This window comes from Pectinophora gossypiella, chromosome Z (genome assembly GCF_024362695.1).
Source record: "Pectinophora gossypiella chromosome Z, ilPecGoss1.1, whole genome shotgun sequence".
NCBI lineage: Eukaryota > Metazoa > Arthropoda > Insecta > Lepidoptera > Gelechiidae > Pectinophora > Pectinophora gossypiella.
Genome location: NC_065433.1, coordinates 24642828 through 24665012, shown reverse-complemented (window position 1 = coordinate 24665012; position 22185 = coordinate 24642828). Strand labels below are relative to the sequence as shown.

The 22185-nt window shown below is 37.8% G+C and overlaps 1 protein-coding gene across 1 annotated transcript; it reads right to left on the bottom strand.

Moving 5' to 3' along the window:
• Positions 1-11900: 11900 nt before the first annotated feature.
• On the bottom strand, positions 11901-18516 carry LOC126380374 (3-hydroxyacyl-CoA dehydrogenase type-2-like). The gene is made up of 5 exons (XM_050029758.1): positions 18385-18516; positions 18146-18310; positions 15681-15845; positions 13750-13987; positions 11901-12149 (listed from the first exon to the last, which is right to left on the bottom strand). The coding sequence occupies exons 1-5, from the start codon at positions 18391-18393 to the stop codon at positions 11956-11958; spliced, it is 771 nt and encodes a 256-aa protein (XP_049885715.1). The 5' UTR covers positions 18394-18516; the 3' UTR covers positions 11901-11955.
• Between the last annotated feature and the right edge of the window lie 3669 nt (positions 18517-22185).

The following is a 22185-nucleotide window of genomic DNA, read 5'->3' as shown; positions in this document are numbered from 1 at the left end:
GTAACGTATTTTCAACTTGACTTAATCTTTGTTGCTGACCGTAGAAAAGGGCCACACGCCACATGTTGCTTTAAGTTAAAGTATCCTATATTATAAATTCTTAACATTACACATTACATTAGACAATTAATTAAAGAGTGTATAATTTTATTGTCTGAAAATGGAAAATTACTTATAAGAACAACAACATTACTACTGCACTATATCTATAAAAATATCTCGTCAAAAACACCAGATTCGTCTCTGGAAAGAACTTTAGGTTCTTTCACGTAACCCTAACGATGTGTTTGCAAAAATCATGATGATCGGTCGAGTAGTTAAGACATGAAAGTGTAACTTATAGGTTACTATTTACCTTTACTTAGACGCACTTGAATGCATATAAAGTTTCTCACATATAAAACTATACTTAGGTCTAAAAGTTTTATCCTTTTTTTAGCAGATTTATTACGCCTTTAAAAATATTATTGCAGTCTTCTTATTCTCAGCTAGATCCAAGTAATTAAAAAGTAATATATCTAATAGCTGTAGTTCTTTTTTATGCAATTTGAAGTTTCACTGGAAGAGCATTTCCCTAACACAGTAGATAATATTTAATATGCCTAGGTATATTATTTTATGACTACGAAGAAAAGAGGGCTGCGCCGCTCTGTTCACTGGACCTACCTATTAATTTTAATAGTATAAAAATATATTTTACGCGTTTCATAATGATCCATGTAAAATGTTAGAGTTATCCCTCGGTTAACATAAGTTAGGCGTATTTAAAATTTTCCCATAAAATATAATCGAGTCATATTTCGCGGGATCAAATACAGATTTGACCCAAAATCAAAACAGTTTGATTTTTAAGTTGTATTTTTTGATTTTATAATCACAATAAGAAACATTTTAAGTTAGGCACATAACTCTTTTGATCATAATATATTAAAAAAAAGATTGCGCGTGATGAAAGTTAAAAAATACTTAATAGAAAATCAGTGGCAGGTTTGAGAGCGCGTTCAAATTCCTACTACAACACTATTAGACCATCAAGGGGTAATCATTATTCGAAAATAAAACTGTAAGTATCTTTACATTGTGGCTCCCTATGTGGGCAAGTATGTCTCGCAGTATGGGGCGCTCTGCGTTTGTCCCTTGATCACCAGAAAGATAAAATGCCTCTGTAGATCCCAGAACGAATCGTTTGATATTTTACGACGACGATCACAAACAATAACCGATCAGTACCATGACAGACATCGGCCGTTTAAACGATGCAAATAAAAAGTTTAATAAGTAAGCTACATCTGGCCGCACCGCATCGCACTTAGGTATATTTCTATCCTTTTCTGTCACTTAGAACCGTTATATGCTAGAGTGAGAAAATGCGACCGCACGCGGCGAAATAAGAGGCGGTTGAAGCGGCGATGCGCTGCTAGCGCACGCTATATGCGACAAACCACATGCGAAAAGAAGGCAACTGCGCACGCCAACACGCTGAAAACGCGGAACAAATGCGTCATACTATGGTAACGTAAGCTCACGACTACATCCCAATTGGGGTAGTCAGTGAGCGATGTAAGTAACATCGCAAAATGCCGAACTTTCTGGTAAGTACAACTCTAATATAACTATAGAACTTGTATGTACCTAACTAACATACCTCTGTGGAGTAATATAAATCTTGATCACCATTTTCTGCATTTCTCCAACAACGACAGTCACGAGCATTAATATGTATACACTTTAGTACCATGTCGCATTAACTCTTTTGACAAATTGAACTTTAAGTCTCACTAAATGTCAAATAAGTGGGTACATTATATTGCTCATGACTGTACCCAGCAATGTTAAATAAAAATGCAACAACATAAAGAATTATGATATTCTTATTTATAACACCCACTTCCACTGCAGATCCCAGATGGGCAGGTGGCCAGACCAGCGGCCCGGTGGTCAGATGACATTGTAGCAACGGCAGGAAGGTTGAGGTTATCCCAGGACCAGAAAGGATTCGCCAAGCCGCGGAAGAATGCGAAAGTGTCTCCGCAACTTGGCTTAACGGCGGTGATACGGTCATCGTGGATTTTAGTCGGTGCGACCCCAACATAACCCTCTCGCTGCCCCCACGAGACGGGACGGTACGCGATAGGCATTTCACCTCGACAGAAAAAAAAATACCGGAAAGGATGGTGCAGAATGGAGGACGCTATACCCAGTCGTGGGGTGATGTGGGCTTATGATGATCAATATACTTACATTCGTACCAAACATATTTTATATGACAACTAATAACTTGTGCACTTTCAAACCAAAACCCTACAATCTCAGTTCTTATTATCCCAAATACTAGATTAAGTACCTAAATTAAATTCTTGTTTTGGGTTACGTATAAATTTTTACAATAAAATAAGTAAGTACCACACAATATTTTGAGGTTGTCAGAAAATAAATTTAAAGTAATAAATTCTTTACATGAGTAAAGCTTACTTTATGTAAAAACGCATAAGCTTTTTTAAGTAATAATACTTATAAGATTAATTATATTATTACTTAAATTATAAAAATGTCTAGTTATTAAATAACTTGTAATGTATACCTACATTGATTTAAAAGATGCGTTGCTGTTGTAGTTTCTTGTCATTTCTTCTCCTCAGGCAATACACCTAGGGAAATTCAAAAATCTTAAATTGACCTTCAAATAAGTTTATCTATGATAATTAAGTTGAATAAATGATTCTGATTTCTGATATTGCAGAGCGTCAAGCCTCAATACGCTTGAGTTGCTAATTAATTATTATAATTAGAAACGCGTATTTGTGAGGTTTATAGTCTAGTCTATATCGTGAGTCGTAAGTCAGTAATTATACATCTCTACTTAACTACGTAGCTGTAACAAGGAGATCAATGACCGATCTCATCAACCCTGGTGTCAGGAATACTAAGTATGGAGCTGCCAAAGGCTCAAACATGGGTCATATAATGACTACATACTTAAGTAAACAGTAGCCGGAACCCACTTCTTAACGTGTTCTCCGAAACACGGATCAACTTGTTTTCGGATAATCAGATGATCTGCAACATCCTAACCAAACTAGGGGTCACAAAGTGATTTTTGTACTGTTATGGGATTCGAACCCAGGACCTCCGGATCGTGAGCCCAACGCCTAACCACTGGACCTTGGTGCTTATTAATGAACAATCAATAATAACGCTCCGGGTTTATAAGGTCGAAGACTCACCAGAGAATGTCAGCAATGGCGTAATAGGGTCGATATAAATAGAAGAGATTGGATGGACCAAGTGAGCGCGAAACGTGCGCATTACTTGTATGAGCAAACAGTTCATACTTCCACTTTGCACTTCACTCATCCGCAAACTTGACGACTCACGGAGCTCCGCGATAGTATATTAAAAGGTCGTCTTGTGCATTATAATATAATAACCTGCAGGGAAAAATATCAAATATCGAGATCCCTCCTTATCACAGGAAAGCTAAAAAACTTAATATTATCCGCTATTTATCAAAAAATACTTTTGTATCCAGTATCTTAAAGTAATTAATGATAAAATTGCAGCCTATCACATAAAATACACAATGCCGGTAAAGTGGCTATGGAGTTTGAGAAGCAGTCGTAGTTATCTTTTTGCACGAGTCTTCTTCTATCGTGTGGGTTGTGAGGTGAATTACCAACCTCATCAACCCTGGTGTCAAGGTAATTATTGGGCCGCTAAAGGCCTCTGAGACATACTTACATCAGTAAGTAGTAACCGGGACCAAAGGCTTAACGTGCCTTCCGAAGCACCTATCGTCTTACTTTCGGACAATCAGGTGATCAGCCTGTAATGTCCTAACCAAACTAGGGACCACAAAGTAATTTTTATGCTATGTCCCCACCGGGAATCGAACCCAGGACCTCCGGATCGTGAGCCCAACGCTCAACCACTGGACCACGGAGGCCGCTTTGCACGCTTTGCACGAGTAGTAGTAAAAGAGAGTGGGGTTGAACCGGCAACAGCGGTTCTCATACAAAATGCACGTTAGGGCCTTTGTAGAGCCTCTTTCTTCTATTCCCAGGCCGATATTGTCGGTTTACGTGGTGTAATACTTACTTATTACTTTTTAGGGTTCCGAACCTCAAAAGGAAAAACGGAACCCTTATCACTTTGTTGTCCGTCCGTCTGTCTGTCAAGACCTTTTTCTCGGGAACTCTTGAAGCTGTATAAAAAATAATCTTCTAAATCAAGGCAATCGAAAGATATAGCCATTTTTAGCATTATTTTCGTACATTCCATGCGGGAACAAATGTTTCGCCAGAAGGAAGACGTTACAGCACCAATAAAGGAAAATATCCGGAAATTGTTAATTTGTTGTTCCGTCACAAAAATATATGTTTTTGGGATTAAAAACTTTTTGCAGTTGGTAAATTAATCGCGACCTATTTCGTTGTATGAAGACACCAGTCAATGGCAAAGTCACAGCCTCGGAACCCTCGGTATGCGAGTCAGACTCGCACTTGACCGGTTTTTTTTAAACAAGCAAATACTCCAACTGACATTCCAACAAAAGTAAAATGCCACAAAATAGCAATCATTATATTTCATAAGTTTTTTGCTTAGTAGTATTTTGCGTATAATGCCCAAAGAATTTTAATGTCGTCCAAGTAGCTTTTAGAAAGTATGTCGTTATGCAATTCGGCAATAAGCAGTTTGTGGAAAAGTTGTTTTTATCTCACTGTGACTTATGAATATACATTTTATGATTTAGATATTTTAGATCAACCGCGATTGTCATTTTATACCTGTATTTTGAATAGAATTATTATTAAGTCATTTATTTCAATAAATATGTCTCGTATAATATTGTGTTAGTCAACTTATTCTAGATGTTAGTAGCCTTATCTAATATTAGATGCTATGACATGCAAGTCAGCATCTGCGCAAATACGGGCAGTCGAGCCGCGCACTTATCGTCGCCAGGGCGGGGATGCCGCTGCCCCGGACCCTGCGCACCAAAGACGTACATCGCTTCCTCATAGTCGTGTAAAAGCAGTCAACGCAAGCTTTAGCGAACATGCCCGAAGCGTTACAGAAGCGAGGTAGCCGCAACAACACCCGAAATGCGTTGTTGAACTGGACGCGGATGGCGTTGTATGCTTCCTGGTATTTTTTCTGAGATTAATGACTAAACTGACACGGGTTGGGTGGTTGCAGGGTCAGAGCCTTCAGCGCTTTTCATTCAGTTTTATCCGGCCAAATCACGTCAAAAGAATAAGGAGGGTGAGTGGGTGGTTGGGTCTAATTTATTGAGGGGAGGCCTATATCTAGCAGTGGGGCATGGAAAGCTAATGGAAAATAACTACTTGTCTGGACAAATGGGGAGCGCTTAGGGCTCTCAGTCGCGAGGAGAGAGGTAGTATTTATACATCATGTAACCTGTTCGTATTCTCTAGGAATATATACAGGGTGGCCCAGAAGTTCAGTGTCCATGACAATCTCATGTGTTTATTATTCTTCGGCGAAGTTTTAACAACTGTAACAATTTTGGTCGAATTCTCACTTTGACTTCCGATAACTTTTTTTTTATCTTTGATTTCACTCTGAATTATCTTTGATTGAGCGGTACACAGACTTAGGCATAGTTGTGAAGTAAAATAAAATAATTATTAAGAAAGGGATAGCGACAAAATGATTATTTCTGAAGTAAGGTAGAAAATCTAGAAAAAGGTACAAAATGGGTCATATCTCCTAAACCGTAAATAATTGCTGAACATACATGGGGGTGTTTCTGGTAGCTAATGAGCCCCTCTTTCTAATTTTTCATTTTGAACCTGAACTTCTGGGCCACCCTGTATATTCTCAGTATATACTACGAATATACTTCAGGAGAAATATTAGTGTCCAGTGTGTCCTTCTCGGGAATGTACCCAAAGCGGGAATGTTCTTATTGTAAAAATCCTTTAATAGTAAGGACTGTGGCTGCCCTTTTTTATATTGTTATTTCTTATAGGTATCAGAGTATAAAGTATATCTGTCTAAAGGCTATGTAATAACTCTTTTTACATAACTTTTGCGCCTTTTTTACTGTCGTGAAAGATACATCACTGATAGTGTCATAAAACTAGAAAATATGTTGATATTTGTAGGTCCCCGGATGCTGTGCTAAGTAAAGAGCTGTGTCGTATCTAGGGAATGCCATCCTGACTCGAGATTGCAAATTCGAGATCCCGCGGGATTGGAAAAATCATCCCGAGAGATCCCGAAATATTCGGAACCTCGTCTAGTTCATAAAAATGTGAAGTTAGGATGGCTGGTAATTATGGAAACTGCTTGTTTGCGATACAGAGTGAGGTTAATTAACACAAAATATTTTTCGAAAGAAAACAAATACCTTTATTTTTCAATATTACTAACTAAATAATCAAGTTTTCTTTGGTATAACTCAAGGACATTCGCCCAATCCCGTCAATCTCGCCTTGCTTCGGGATTGATCCCTAAAAATTAGAGGAAATCTCACTTAATTAATTCAATACTTAAATAAATAGCTTCGAAAAACAATAGGATAGTTTCCAGTTACTTTCTACTAAACGTCAAAACATGAAATTGCTATGGAATTTGTATGAAAAGCACACTGTGACGTCATAGAAAACCGTGATAAAATGTCCGATTTATTATTACGTTTTTCTTGATTAAAATTCATAAATAAGTTAAATAGAAAAAATAAAATGTTTTGCGTTAGTTTTAGATCTGTGTTTATTTAGTAATCAGAATTTCATAACTTATCTTGAATAAACATATGACGTCACTTTTTCATACAAATTCTATAAGTAGTAACAAAAAAAATCGTACTTAATTAAATATTAATTTATTTTAATAATAATAATAATATTTAATTCACGAAACTTAAAGCACATAATAACGGGTTCTTACCGCGTTTAAATGGGGATATGAGACTCACGATATTTCGACACTGTTGCAAGTGCCATGATCAAGGGATGACTGATGAGATTGGAATGGAATAGGTAGATCCATAATTTTCTACGGGCAGACATATCTGTCTACCCTGGCTTTAATTATGATAATAACCGCATAAACTTAAAACAATGTAAGAAAAATCGTGTAACTATGTTACGGTAACTATGTTACCATTTAGTAAAAAGTAACTGATTTGACTAGTTGGAAACTAGCCTATTGATATCAAGTGGTTGGTTTCCAGGATTTGTGGGCGGGAAAAGGTTCGTCCCCTATTACATTGCACTTATGCATAGCTCGCGAGGAGTGGGTGTGCAGTACCTCTATACAACTCTGCACCTTCGGGGGTACAGACACTGGGAGAGCCTTCAGGCCGGGTGAGAGCCTTCAGCGCTCCCCATTTGTACGGCCAAGTAGTTAATGCCATCTGCGGCAAAACTACAATAAGTCGTCAAAAAATAAGAATGGGGGTACAGGCGTGATCCTGTGTTATGTTATTGTATCTTACTTTTACTTACACAGTAACTATTACCTAATCAATTCTATTACTTCTCTATAGCTATAGGACCTTCCACAATGATGTAGATATTATTATTCATGACATATCAACATGTTTAGCATAGTACTACGGTACACTTTGAAACCATGTCACATTAGCTTTTTTGACAAATTAAACCGTAAGTCTCATTAAATGTCAAACATGATAGTGCGACAGGATTCTAAAGCGGGTACATGATTTATTGCTCATGATTGTACATCGTCGATGAAATGTAATTGGAAACTAGCATAGGCTAGTTAGTAGGCGAGAATAGTATCATCATATTTTACTTAAAGAACAACTCGTCTCTGACTTCGGCCGTCCCCAAACCTTTAATACAGGATCAAACCATCGGTTGCTGATTAGACGTGATCATATTTCAGAAGGTCATAGAAATGTCATGGAGACCAGGACGCCGGCAAAAGATCATCCATAACAAATTCCAAATAATAACATTTGATGCGTATCTACGTTAGCAACAGGCAGACAGACATTCTGACGTCAGGTTGTCTGGCCACTTTCTTTATATTTATTTATGTTTTTTTCACTGTTCGTTGAGGTACCAAATGGTATCAATAAGGCATTGAACTTTGATAGTTTCTGAAACTAAAATATCGTACTTGGTCCAGGGGTTCTGACGCTAACCATATCCCCTACCGACTCATAGTCACACCAAGTTATCACACCAGTGTCAGGCTTGATGTACATTTAAGAGTAGGTACATTACCTTCCAATTTATCTATTTACTTCTTCTTCTTCTCTTGTATGAGATATGAGATGAGTATCTGATGTCGGTACATCAGTCCTCGTGTCAGGGTTACTATTGAGCCGCCAAAGGCCCCTAACTAAAGAGAGCAGGTCCATGTTGCTATGCCCCTAACACGGTCCATGTAAGGACTACATACTTACATAAGAAAATAGTAGCCAGGACCGACTCTTTAACGTGCCTTCCACTGATCATTTTACTGTCAGGCAATCGCGTAACCCGCCTGCAATGTAACCAAACTGGGGATTACAAACTGTTTTTTGTAATATACCCCACCGGGATTCCAACCTGCTTCTCCTGATCATGAGCCCAACGCTCAACCACTAACCCGGGAGGCCGTTTTACTTAAAAATAATAATTAACATTCCTAAGTAGCCATAAGTGATGTACCTAAGTTGGACGCGCAAATCGGCCATAAAGTTATGCAAGGCGTCCGTCCATCGACTGAGGACACGCACATTGAATATCTCAATAATACACGGTGTATGGTGAGCGATGGAGGGGCTGCGGGGAGGTGGGGGTCGGCGGGTGTCGGCGCCCCGCGGCGCGCGCGCCTTGCCGCCGACTGTCACTCGCGCGCCGGATAAAGCTATAAATACCATGATAAACAGCCTCGCCGGCCAGAAACAAACCTCGCGATTGAAATAAATATGTAATCATTTATTACGTTATTGCTTTGCAAGTATTGTTCGTGGGTATCGTAAACGAAACCTGTTTTGGTATCGCTGCTGACAAATGGTATCCGGCTCGGAGGCGCACGTTAGGGTCGTACCACAAACAATCCAGTAAGATGATTCCGTGCGTCGTAACGGGCGTTAAACCGTTTTGGCCTATTACTTAAATAAGTAGTGGTTACAAAGCGTGGGCGTACCGAGGGGGACTGTCAAACCAATTCAAATACACTTTATTGCACCAACTTTTTCTGGTGTGCCCTGGCCTAAGCCCTATTTGCCTCATCCTAACCCAAAAGCTGTTTCGCCCACGGTTACACGAGTCATGCCAATGCCTTTGACGGCTCAATAATACTTAACTCTGACACCACTATTGGTAAGGGCGGCCATCGACCTTACAACTTACAACCCACACAAAAAATAACACTCGCTGTCTAACAGCATACATACATACGGCCTCCGTGGTCCAGTGGTCTGAGCGTTGAGCTCACGAACCGGAAGTTCCGGGTTTGATTAGGACATTACAGGCTCACCTGATTATCCGAAAGTAAGATAATCCGTGCTTCGGAAGGCACGTTAAGCCGTTGGTCCCAATTACTACTTACTGATGTAAGTAGTCGTTACATGAGCCAAGTCAAGCGCTTTTGGCGGCTCAATAGTAACCCTGACACCAGGGTTGATGGGGTTGGTAATCCATTTCACAACCCACACGACAGAAGAAGCATACATAAAGTCACGCTGACATCACTTTCGTGTTGGGCAGAGTCACAAGTCATCAGGGAACAACTTGTCACGATTGATACGAAGTCATAATATGGGCATGATGAATGACAGTTGTTCAGCCTATCAAGAGCTACTTTTCTCGTGTGGGTTGCGAGACCTCATCAACAATTGTAGATCAGCGCTCCTGTTTGTCCACCCAACCACAATACCGTCGGAGTCAAATCTGTAATCACGTCCACATCTTCCATCGCACACGATCATCGCACACGACACGAACCCACAGGTTGTGAGGTGAATTACCAGCTTCAGCAACCCTGGTGTCAGGGTTACAATTGAGCCGCCAAAGGCCCCTGACATGGCTCGTGTAACGACTACATACTTACTTTAGTTGAGCTATAGTACGATGCGATGATTCGGAAGGCACGTTGGCCCCGGTTACTACGTCAGGGGCAAATAACCCTGGGTTAATTCCACCTCATAACCCACACGATAGAAGACTTACTTTAGTAAATAGTAGACAGGACAGACTGCTTAACATGCAGTCCGAAGCACGCATCACCTTAATATCGGACAATTGGATGATTAACCTTCAATGTCCTAACCAAACTAGGGATCACATATTATTTTTTTAGTGAAATGTCCCCACCGGGATTCGACCCGAAATCTCAGTCAGCCCGACTCATCTACTGGACCACGTGAGCCGACAAATTACCGATTCCTATGTTTTCATACTCTTCCAACCCAGCATAGAAGTAATCTTAATAGACTAGTTAGATTACCTAGACTTCATATTGCGAATCAGTCATTAACATAGCCGCGTACGCTAACTACATTACCATACCATCGCCGTATAAGTTTTAATAGCTTTTAACTTCAATATAAATCTAATTAGAAAACTCTAATTGTACTTAAGGAATTTAGCAAATAAGTTGCTCATCCATGCTAAATATTATAGTTTGCATCTCTGGGAAGATACTTTTCATCGAAACGAAAAATTTAAATTTTAAATTTGGAACATTAAAATTTAAAAACCTAATTTTCATGTAAGTTATACCTGTCGTTTTCCTATCCGACTGCTTGACGTGCCTTCCGAAGGATCATCTTACTTTCGGACAATCGGGTGATCAACCTCTAATGTCCTGCAAACAAACACTGGGATTCGAACTCACGACTCGAAGTATTTGTTAAAGCGTTTATATAATAATATAATATAAAGATTTCTTTTTATTATCTGGTAGGTATAAGCAACGATGTGTAAGTAAATTAAAAAAACTTCAACTTCAAGACGCAAGTTTTGTGATCTTACATTTATCACCATTAAAAAAATGCGCGCTCCTAAAATCATCTGAACAAACAATCGATAATTATGTATTTAAAAGAAAATTTGGTAATACATTAATATAATAACTATTCGTTCTTATCTTTCAACATCAGCTGGAAGTGTAAAAAAAATAGTTCAAGCAGCAGTATACTACAACATTTATAGTATATTTATCATTGATGGATATTAATATGTTAATGGTGTTATCATTGATGTATAATGTGATAATGGTCCTGATTCCTGCACAGCACACACCATCTAATTTTAAGTTATACCTGTCATTTTCTTACCCGCCGAAAAGAAAAGGATCCTTTAAGAATCCTTACAATTATGACCATGGATAATCATCATCGCAGTTCCGAATACAAACTAATTAAACAAGACAAACAAATCGAAGCACAAGGAAAGGGTACCTACCTTTTCTCGATGTTAATGTCCATGTCAACCAATTTTTTAGCTTTATAGTGTCATCATCACTAATATAAAAGCCACGCTCTTGTCGATGTAGCATTCCTCATGCTACTTAATACTTTTGCTTTGATTTATAGTGTAAGCATCAGAATTTATACACAATAAGTTAATGAGCATTGTAACGGACTTATTGCTCGGCGGCTCGTGATAATAGGTAATAAAACGAAGTACTTAATAAGAGATAAGCCAAAATGTAATGTAAAATACAATAGCAAGCGAGCTCCGCAGAAAGTGTAAAAATATAACAAAACACGTATTAAAAAACAAAACAAAAATGTCATTCCATGACAGGCCGGAGACCAGCCAGTCGCTGCCCAACTAAAGAGTTCGCGACAAGCATAATGACAACTCATGACAATTCGCGAATGCCGACACACCGTACATTTCGCCCGCCCCGCTTCTACTGCAGTGGACTCACACCTTTCGACTGTCACAGGATTAAAATAAAACATCCACTTACCTACAACATTTAATATAATTAACAGCCTATAGATTCTTACAAACGTATTTCCTATAGAGGGAACCATCTCTGTGCACCATCTAATCTTATTACTTCTCCGTTCAACATTGGATTCTCTATTACACTGGTGACCAGGTGCGCAAACTCTTCAGGCTTGCCAAGTCTCGAGGGGAAGGGAGTCATTCGCTTTATGAATTCTATCATCTTCTCCGGGAGATATGATAATAGTGGTGTGTCGAATATACCTGGAAAATGAAAGAATATAAATATTTACGTACGTAATAGAACACTGATGTAATATAACACTTACATGGACACCCTACATGGATAGGATCGAACATCACCAAAACCAACTTGCCCAAGTCTTAAGTGAGCCTCTACAAACAAGACGTCTGAAGAGATCCTACACTTGGGATAACCTGTAGCAATCTACAGTAATCTACATGCAGGCATCCCAACAATGGGCGGGCATGCCTTACACGCCAATACTGCTTAGCAAAAAACTGCTTATAGTTGGAAAACCGATCGCAAGTTAGAGGGAAAAAAAAACTTCGGCACAGCTCGGACAATATATACGTAAATATCATTCTTATTCTCTTCTTCTCGTGTGCCACGTAAAACGTTAAGTGCGAGGGAGACAGACAGTCCGTGCGCTACCCCTTACTCCTTAGCGGCTTACGGACATTTAAGACTAAAGTAAGACCCAGAGAGGAACTAGTCGGCGCCCGATACGAATTGGTGCGAGGCGGAGAATTACCATTCTATGTAGATTATTCTTTATTCTATAACTTCAGTTCCAGTTCTAGAAGATTTCTAAATTTCTTCTGTGCTGGATAAGGTGAAGTCAGGTTATCAAGGGTTGAGAGATCAATGACCGCCGTCATCAACTCTGGTGTCAGGGTTATCATTCAACCGCAATAGTAGTATCTCGTACGCGTTAACTTGGGCTTATTCACAATGAGTTTCCTTTCTTACTATCTTTTACGTTATAGCATGGTAAAATTCAAAATTCAAAAATATCTTTATTCAATAGGTAACATAGTTACACTTTGAATCGTCAATTTTACATAACGAACGTCTCATCCGCCTAAAACTACTGCAGCTTCTCACAACCTGTATAGCCGGGGAAAAGAAGCTGCAAGAAAAACCTCGGCACAGGGCCCTAGACGTTCTTTAAAAAAATAAAAATAAACATAAAATATTGGTATACAATTGAGTAATTTAGCTGCCTAGTATCAGTTCTCAGACAGTTAACCCATGCATTCATATCTTCTAAATAATCACTAACTTTATAATAACCTTTTTTGTAAAGTTTTTGTTTAACTACTGTCTTAAAACAGTTGAAAGGCAAATTCTGAATACGTAGGGCATCTGAAGTACGTAGGGCATCTGTCAGAATAGTAAATTAACAGCCGAATGTGAAGGAGTCATGAAATCTTCTGTCCTGCTGTCGTACACACCATTCTAGAACGCATGAACAATGATATTATGTTTCTGTTTATAATCATCATCTCCCTAGCGAATCTAGTTTCTCCGGGTTCCGCTTACCTAACCTGCAGATTTGACAGGTCCGGTTTTTTTACAGAAGCTACTGCCACCTTCCAACCCGCGAAGGAGAAACCAGCCCACTACAGGTTAGGTCACATACTTCCGAAACGCATTTCTCGGGAATGCGGATTTTTTTTGTTTTCATTCACCACGTGACAAACAATTAAGATCGAAGCTAGCATTCGAAAAAAAATTCTAAAATTGGGATGAGGTCAAGCGAGAGAGAGTCAAGCATTCTTCCAGCTAAGCTACCACGGCTCTCTTTATAATATTGACGTAAAATCAAATTTTATTTACCTGGTGCTATTGTGACGACTCTTATGCCCTGGGGAGCGAGGTCTCTGGCTATGGGGAGGGTCATTCCAATAACAGCAGCGGTGGAGGCTGCGTAGGCCGCCTGTCCTATATCACCCTCGTAGGCTATCGTCGATGCAGTGTTCACTATAACCCCGCGTTGCCCATTCTCATCCGGCGTATTTTTGCCCATCATCCCCGCCGCTAACCGGATTGTATTGAATGTGCCTATCGTGTTAACCTGAAAACAGTACAAATGCAAATCTCACCTCATGATTAAAGTCAACACGAAGGGGTAGGCAAAGGTCTACAGTCATGAACAATATCATGTACCCACTTTAGAACCCTGCCGCATTATCGTATTTAACATTAAGATAAGATATTTAATGCATTCCTGATGTTTTACAGAGGTCTTAAAAGTAGAGGAAAGTACAAACAGGAACCCTATAAGGACACTACTACAACAACTTAAAATTATACACAATGAAAACAGAAAACCAAGAATAAAAATAATAAAGATAAAGTTAAGAAAAAAATACGTACATTTACAATAATCAGTATCTAAAAGATTCGTTAAAAAACTACTAAAGTGTATAGAACGATTTTTCAAATAAGTATATTTTAACGACATTTTGAAGAGACGTATTTTGTCTAATGGTGTGTTTTTGTCATTTAATGACACATACGGTTTAATTTGTCACAAAAGATAATGTCACATGGTTTCAAAGTGTATACATATTACTACTCGTAACCATACAGTATATATACGGTCACGAGCATTAATATGTATACACTTTGGTACCGTGTCACATTAACTTTTTTGACAAATTGAACTGTAAGTTTCACTAAATGTCGAATATATTAGTGCGACAGAGTCCTAAAGTGGGTACATTACATTGCTCATGACTGTACACCCGCTCTACTTACCCTGTAAAACTAAAACAATAGATGAGTTCAGTCACCTCACAATCCACACGAGAAGACTTTAGACTATAACAATGCTCTAGGGGTAAATTGCTTCAATGTGATATTTTTGGACTCCTAGATTAATATCAATAGCCATAAAAAACTTCTGGCTTTTTATAAGGCTTACTTATCTTATTTACATACATAACATACATAAACTCACACCTATTTCCCACCGGGGTAAGCAGAGACTATAGAATTCCATTTGCTTAGATCCTGACACACTTCTCTTGCTTCCCCCACATTCATCAATCGCTTCATACACGCACGCCGGTTCAGAGTAGATCGTAGTAAACCTTTTCTAGGGACATCTCCAATGTGGTCAATGTAAGTCCTTATAGGTCTTCCTCTGCCAGCCCTACCATCAACTTTCGCTTTATATACCGCTTTCGCAATTCCATTATCCTTCATCCGCTCTACGTGTCCAAACCAACCTAACATTTGTATGGGACATACCTAATAGTCTACTATTTATGGTCAGGTCAGTCACATCTCTAGCGCGAGCAAGCCAACGCGTTTCAATGTTTGGATCTTGTAATTTAATTAATATCCTAAGTAATACAGTTCATTCAATTATTTGTGTGGGGTTTTATCACAATTACCAGCGCTCCCTACAACATTCCCTTCTCAATCTTAGTCACTTATTTCCAAAATCATGATATTTAAATATAAATATATTATGTTAAGTTATTTATTTTACTTGACTTATTGTATGTTATTGTCTAGTTATTTTAAATAATTATTTCGCCAACAGACTGGGAGAAATTAAAGACACTGCTTTTATTGTAAAAGCCGGTTTGACTTTTCCAATATGTTGTATTTGTTGCAATAACTCTATATAATTATATATTATGCATGTTAATTAGTGTGTTGTGTTAAGTGGCCTCAGATTATCTTCGTCCCCATTTATCGATTGGCGTGAATTTATGTATGTATTAATAATTATAAAACCGTTAAAACAAACTCACATTTACACATTTGACAAAACCATCCAAAACGCATTCTTTGTTTTTGAGAAAGTTGTAAACTTGGTAAGTAGCGGCATGCCCTGCACAATTGACTAGCGTGTCCAGACGACCGAACTTGTCATGTACCAGGTCCAATGCCTTCTTCACGTCCTCTTCTGATGTAACCTGAAACATGAAATCACATACTAAATAGAATGAAAGAGAGGAAGGGAAAGAACAAGAAGACCACAAATGGAACAAATTAAAAAGAACGCGAAAGTCGTGTTTCATAAGGAAGACAAACAATAGCCTTTGATAGGCAAGAATGGAGACTGCTGCACCGACAAGAGTGTGGCTCTTATATTAATAATGAACACAAGTGAAAAAGTACTCGCAACAGCAGAACATTTCATTTTATTTATCAATTTAATTCACGCGAAACTGCATGCAATGGTACCGATTCACGCAGCAATAACAAACTTAATATATAAAATGTTACTTAATGTAGCCGACGACCACCGAGATCTAGTGGTTGAGTGTTGGGCTCACGATCCAGAGATCCCGGGTTCGAATCCCGATGAGGACATATCACTTTGTGAGCCCTGTAGGGTCTGCATGACAACCGCGCCGCGCGCTGCGCAAATTATATAGAGGCCTTCGACCAATAGCCGTTTGACGTCCAACTTCTTAGATAACATTCGTATCGTTTATTGGTCCAAGCGCTCGATATAATTCGCGCCGCGCGCGCCACGTTGTCATGCAGACCCGGTTGTTTTAGTTAGGACATTGCAGGCTGACCACGCGATTGTCCGAAAGTAAGTTAATCCGTGGGTTGGAAGGCACATTAAGGTGTTGGTCCAGGTTATTTCTTAATTGAGTTTACTACTGATGTAAGTACCTATATTCAATACGTGAGTCATGTCAGGGGCCTTTGGCGGCTCAATAATAACACTGACAACAGGTTTGATGAAGTTGGTAATCCACCTCATAACCCACATAAGAATTTGTATTTCATGTGCTTATCAGAAGTGAAGGACAGCACAATGTTTAGAGCTATGCAACTAAATTATGTTCAGTCCACCAGAATCACAGACAACCTTGTCAAATGAGATACTTTTTTCACCCCCTACAGGAATTGATTTTCCAACTTTGCAATTAAAAAAACTAGCCAGCCAGTTGCAGTATACCGCAAATAAATTGATTTGATTTGATATAGAAAGAAAGAAATATACACTAGACTCCACATAAACAGAAACATTACATCCATGAACATTACATTCACACAAGACAAAAAGCAGACATAAAATGTAAGTAAAATAATGGTTATCTCTATTCCTTCTATAGCTTAGGCTATTAATATTTTCTTTCACAGGCATAATTCACATATATATCTCGATAGGAAAAATCACAATATATCCACAATTGATTATGTATCTCACTTTTTGTATAGCCTGTAAAATTTATCTGTTAAATAAAGACATCCTTCAAAAAATTTCAAGCCACTTATTTAGATATTAGGTTACAGACTGCAAGATATGACAACAATTGAATTGTACCAACCTTTATTATGATAATGTCTTAAAAAGGACAACAATATAAAACAATCATTTCGCAAAAAATTACAAAGATATCAGAATGGTGTACTGAAAGCAAGCCATAGTAAATGCCCCTTGGTTCACAAAGATGGATGAAATCCACCAGTACTTAAACATTCCTACAGTATGAGAGGAGATAAAAGCGTTGACCACTGCCTACACGGACAGGATTAAACATCACCAAAACCAACTTGCCCAAGTCTTAAGTGAGCCACTACAAACAAGACGGCTGAAGAGATCCTACACTTGGGATAACCTGTAGAAATCTACAATAATCTACATGCAAGAATCCCAACAATGGGCGGGCATGCCTTACACGCCAATACAGCTTAGCAAAAAACTGCTTATGGTTGGAAGACCGATTGCAAGTTAGAGGAAAACAAAAAATGCTTAAAATGACACTCACATTGCAGCACAATAATCAAAGATTAGTCTTAGCCTAATTAGGGACAGCAGCAGCATTGATATAAATGTGAAAACCATATTATATTTATTAATATTCAAACTGACATGAAAGATCTTCAGTTACAAATATAATATTAAACTATACATTTATGTATTATAAACAATGATATGGCTCACATTGGTCTAACAGAAAGTTTGTGAGGTTTGGTCAGTACATACATAAAGCGAGTGGGGTCGGTATCGTGCTCCTGACGCATATAGCAGTCAAGTACTATAATAAAAAATAGAAAAACATGAAATAGGGTTAATTGCACTGTTATTTCATATTTGTATACCGAATAAAACAGTTTATTACCGATTTGCTATGTACTGTGCAGTTCCCAGTAATGAACACTTTGTTGACAACGTGCATAATATTAACGAAATTAAATCGCCTATAATTGAAGCATGAGGGCACTTAACGAGGAATCACACATCGATACGTACACAACCGGCGGACACGGCAACATTGTTTCCAAGGCGTTTCGCCACCTCCTGGGCCCTCGTGGCTTGCAGGTCTAGGATGACAACCTTCCCACCATTCTTGACGAACCTCTCCGCAGTAGCTTTACCCAGTCCAGAAGCGCCGCCGGTTACTAAACTAACCATGCCCTGCAAATTATAGGTTAGCTTATGTTTACCAACACATAAGATGTTAGAAGAACATTTTTGTAGACCATACGTACCTTATACATCTTTGAAATTATAAACCAAAATTCCTCGAGCAATCAATTAATAAATATACTATTCACAAAAAAAAAACTACTCTGTGACTATCAGTAAATCGCTTGCTTGCTCCAGCTTGCTCCAACTTGACAGTTGACAACTTGCTTGACACTAGTGATCTCAAACGTCAAAAGGCGAAATCGGTAGAGTTGCCCAAAAAATATCGGTACCTAGATTTGTACCCGTAATCGGTACATTCAAAACTGCGCCAATGCGCCATCTATATTGTTTTTGAGGAGAGTAGGCTGGAAAATCCCTCATTACTGCTTACTGCTAAATTTTAGGCATCGTTAGCAATGGTTGAAATTATTATTAGCCTAGTAGTTCACTGTGAATCAATTCCCATTTTTATTCTAATTGTTTTATTGAAAATATATTGAAGATATCAAATAACTTTGAATGCCAATGCAAACCCAGATCTATACATTTCTTAGCTAGGTGTAAAGGAACTTCTTAAAATGAAAGCTGTGAGGTTTGGGTCAGTTGGGTCATCCCTTGACTTTTTGTAGTATCGACGCTGCCTGATTTCGGATATCTACTGCTTACATACACAAACAACATACCAAAGACCTTGTATAGAATAGACGGAGCATATTTAAGACGAAAGAAAAACATAGGTTTTGTCTTTCGCACTCATGTGAGCCGTCATAAGTTAAAAAGAGATAAATATACTATCGTCGTAACGTCTTTTGTACTCGTGTAGCGGGTTTGTTATAGAAACGTACCTATAGTATATGTTTTTGTATCAGAACCACTAGTGCCGTTCCATGTCTTTATCGACATTATTATTGGCTAAATATTTCATGTTAGTCCAAGATCTAAAAAAATATACATTACAAATTGAATGATTAATTAAATACAGAAATAACGACCTAGTATCCATACCTGGGTGGGTAGAACCACAAGTAAATTAGTTTAAATTGATACCTATTTGTACCCTGATAGAAAGATACCTAAGAAGAACCGTACGTTGCGGTGACAGATTCAGAACCACTTATTCAACGTAATTATCATGGACAAACTTGTTAAAGGTCAATTTATCATTTTTGAATCTATGTCATTTCGCAAGGTGTTATGGCCGAGGAGGTCGAGGACGGTCCATCTAGTCCACATATACTATAGTATCATTTTAATACGACATTGCGGCCACCCTTTGGTTGCTATAAATCACATACCTACCCTTTTATAAAAATTAAATACACGTTTTTCATTGACTTGACCGGAAATCGAATCGGCTCTCGATACAAGAAGTAGACGACCTTCTAGTATATTTCGGGGATTATCTCAATGCGATTAAAGAATAAAAGCAAATACTTCTTTATAAGATTTTTATTCAATATAGTTAGAATACAATGACTACGAAGCACTGAACAATTCCGACTTTTGGTGATAAAAAAAAATATTTCCTCTTGTTCACTTTCTTTAGAAGTGTATAGTGTCGGCTCTGGTCGTTATAACTTTACCTGCAAGAATGGCACATATTAACGTGGAGCACACAAATACACAAGCATTGCATGTTTACACATTGCACATAGAAGGAATAATCACAGGTAATTACAAAAATAGTTATTCATACTAATTATTTATAGAAGGAATAATCACAGGTAATTACCAAAATAGTTATTCATACTAATTATTTTGTGCAATAGAGAATATTTGTATTGTATTGAAATATTTTTTCCATGCTAATGTAGAATACAAAAACGAAATAGCTGCAAATTTATCTATAAACTTATAACTAAACTTAAACTCACCTTATGTGAGATATGTGAGTGAATATTGTTGGTACTGCATCTCTATGTAATATTTTTGTTTGGTATCCTGCTCGATAGAAAGCAAGATACATCGAAATGTAATTAGCACAGGCTTAAATAAGGAGAAGGCGTCCTTCAGAAGAGAGAATTATCTCGTTTCATGGTCTGTTTCTTAATTTCTTGTTTCGTAAATTAGGATATTTAGGAAATCTGGAAAATACAATATCTTTATGTAATCTTCATCCAAATCGGAAACAGGTCGAAAAATAAATTAAACGTGAATAGAATAACGCAACATGTAGATGTTACATTCAAACATAATATTATGTTATCGATATCAAAGGACAACACTACTTATAATACTTTGGGTACATGATCTGTCAAAGCTGATTAACGTAAAATGTGAAATCAATTATTTGTACAAATGTGACGGCTTTGCTGAAAATATGCGTCTGCATCGTGTTTAGGGCTCAATAAACTTTACAAAAACCAGACCAGGTAATGTATTTCTTGCACACAAACATGTATTATGTGGTCGATAACTTACCCGTGGTGAGACATTGTTTGATCGTTCTCCATTATAACACCCATTCTACTCTCACAACCAATAGCTACGCAAGCCATGGTTCATAATGAATAACTATTTCACAGATTGTTTATATAAAAAGTTAAAATAATGTACCAAAACACCAAAAAACTAACGGCAGGTTTGGTATCCAGCTGACTACCACAACATCTCAAAACGGTAAACACTGACGTTCTAGACAGCGGTGTTTGTCTATGTTTGTTTCTTTTTTCCACAGAGATTGTTGCCATAGGGAAGAAAGAGAGCTGTGATAGTTTGATCGTCACTCTAAAATATTATCCGTCTATTCTATACAAGGTCTTTGCAACATACAACATCATCATCATCAGCCGGAAATTATCCACTCCTGGACACCTCCCCCACGGCTCGCCACAATGTCCGATCACAATGTTCGATATATTAGATTTTAAACTTTTCTTTACATGTGGACACATTCACATGTGATTACCAAAATTAATTACCTACTTCCAGATACAGAAGTCATTTTCGATACTTGTCAGGTGAAGTATCAAAAATAGGGCAGTAGCAGTAGCCCTATTCATGCGATCTGCGAGCTGAATGCATCCTGAATCATGCTTGGGCTATATTTCAAATAACTTACACTTCAAATAGTTGTGAGACTATAATAATAATTCATGCTTTGTCGTGAACGAATGCAAAATACGCTATCAAGCCTATAAATATTACTGAAAGAATACTAGCACAAGCAAATACAACCATATAGGGATTTAAACCACAACAGCACTTTTCACAGGTCTCTTCACAATACACACCATCACCCATGTTTTAGCCGTAGCTTTATCAGCTAGTCACTATATATCAAATATATCCTGTATAATCAGAATCTTGCATATATTTTTACCGATCCGCAAAATATTCAATATTGGTTTTTAGTTAGATAAGTTTACAGTGAAAAGCTTTTTAAACATTTATAATGGTAAGCAGTCTAACATTTTGATTACTTATATTCTTCTGCGACTACGTACCTACCTAAACGCAAAATATTTTTTTACAATACAGATTAATTGCACCACATAAAATTTTGCTTCTCTCGAACTTCCTAATTTTATTTCTAAAATGATAATTAAATAAATAAGTTAATGACAAAAGGTTGACAAGATGATTCACGTAAGGTTAAGTTCAAAGAAAATATAATCACTACTTTTTTCCGAGACAAATAAACAACCTACATCATCTATCAGCGGTCCAGGGAGGTCCCTGTTGCTCTATGGGTATAATAGGTACCTTAGCTTTTTTTTATACTAAATACATTGGCATGGCGTAAGTTTGTTTACATTAGACTTTGACATTAGACACCACATAGTACCGCAGCATATCTACTTACCTAATTTCTTGGGTGATATTCTACATCGATGAATATGAGAATAATAAAACTGATATAACGCCATGCATGCTTAAAT

Bases quoted from the DNA above. Each gene is read 5' to 3' on its own strand.
- LOC126380374 (XM_050029758.1), bottom strand. The intron at 15,846-18,145 runs GTACGTATCGAT...TTCATGTTTCAG, and splicing joins TTGCCGTGTCCGCCGGTTGT to GTTACATCAGAAGAGGACGT. The intron at 13,988-15,680 runs GTGAGTTTGTTT...TACTGTTTTCAG, and splicing joins GTTTTGTCAAATGTGTAAAT to GTTAACACGATAGGCACATT.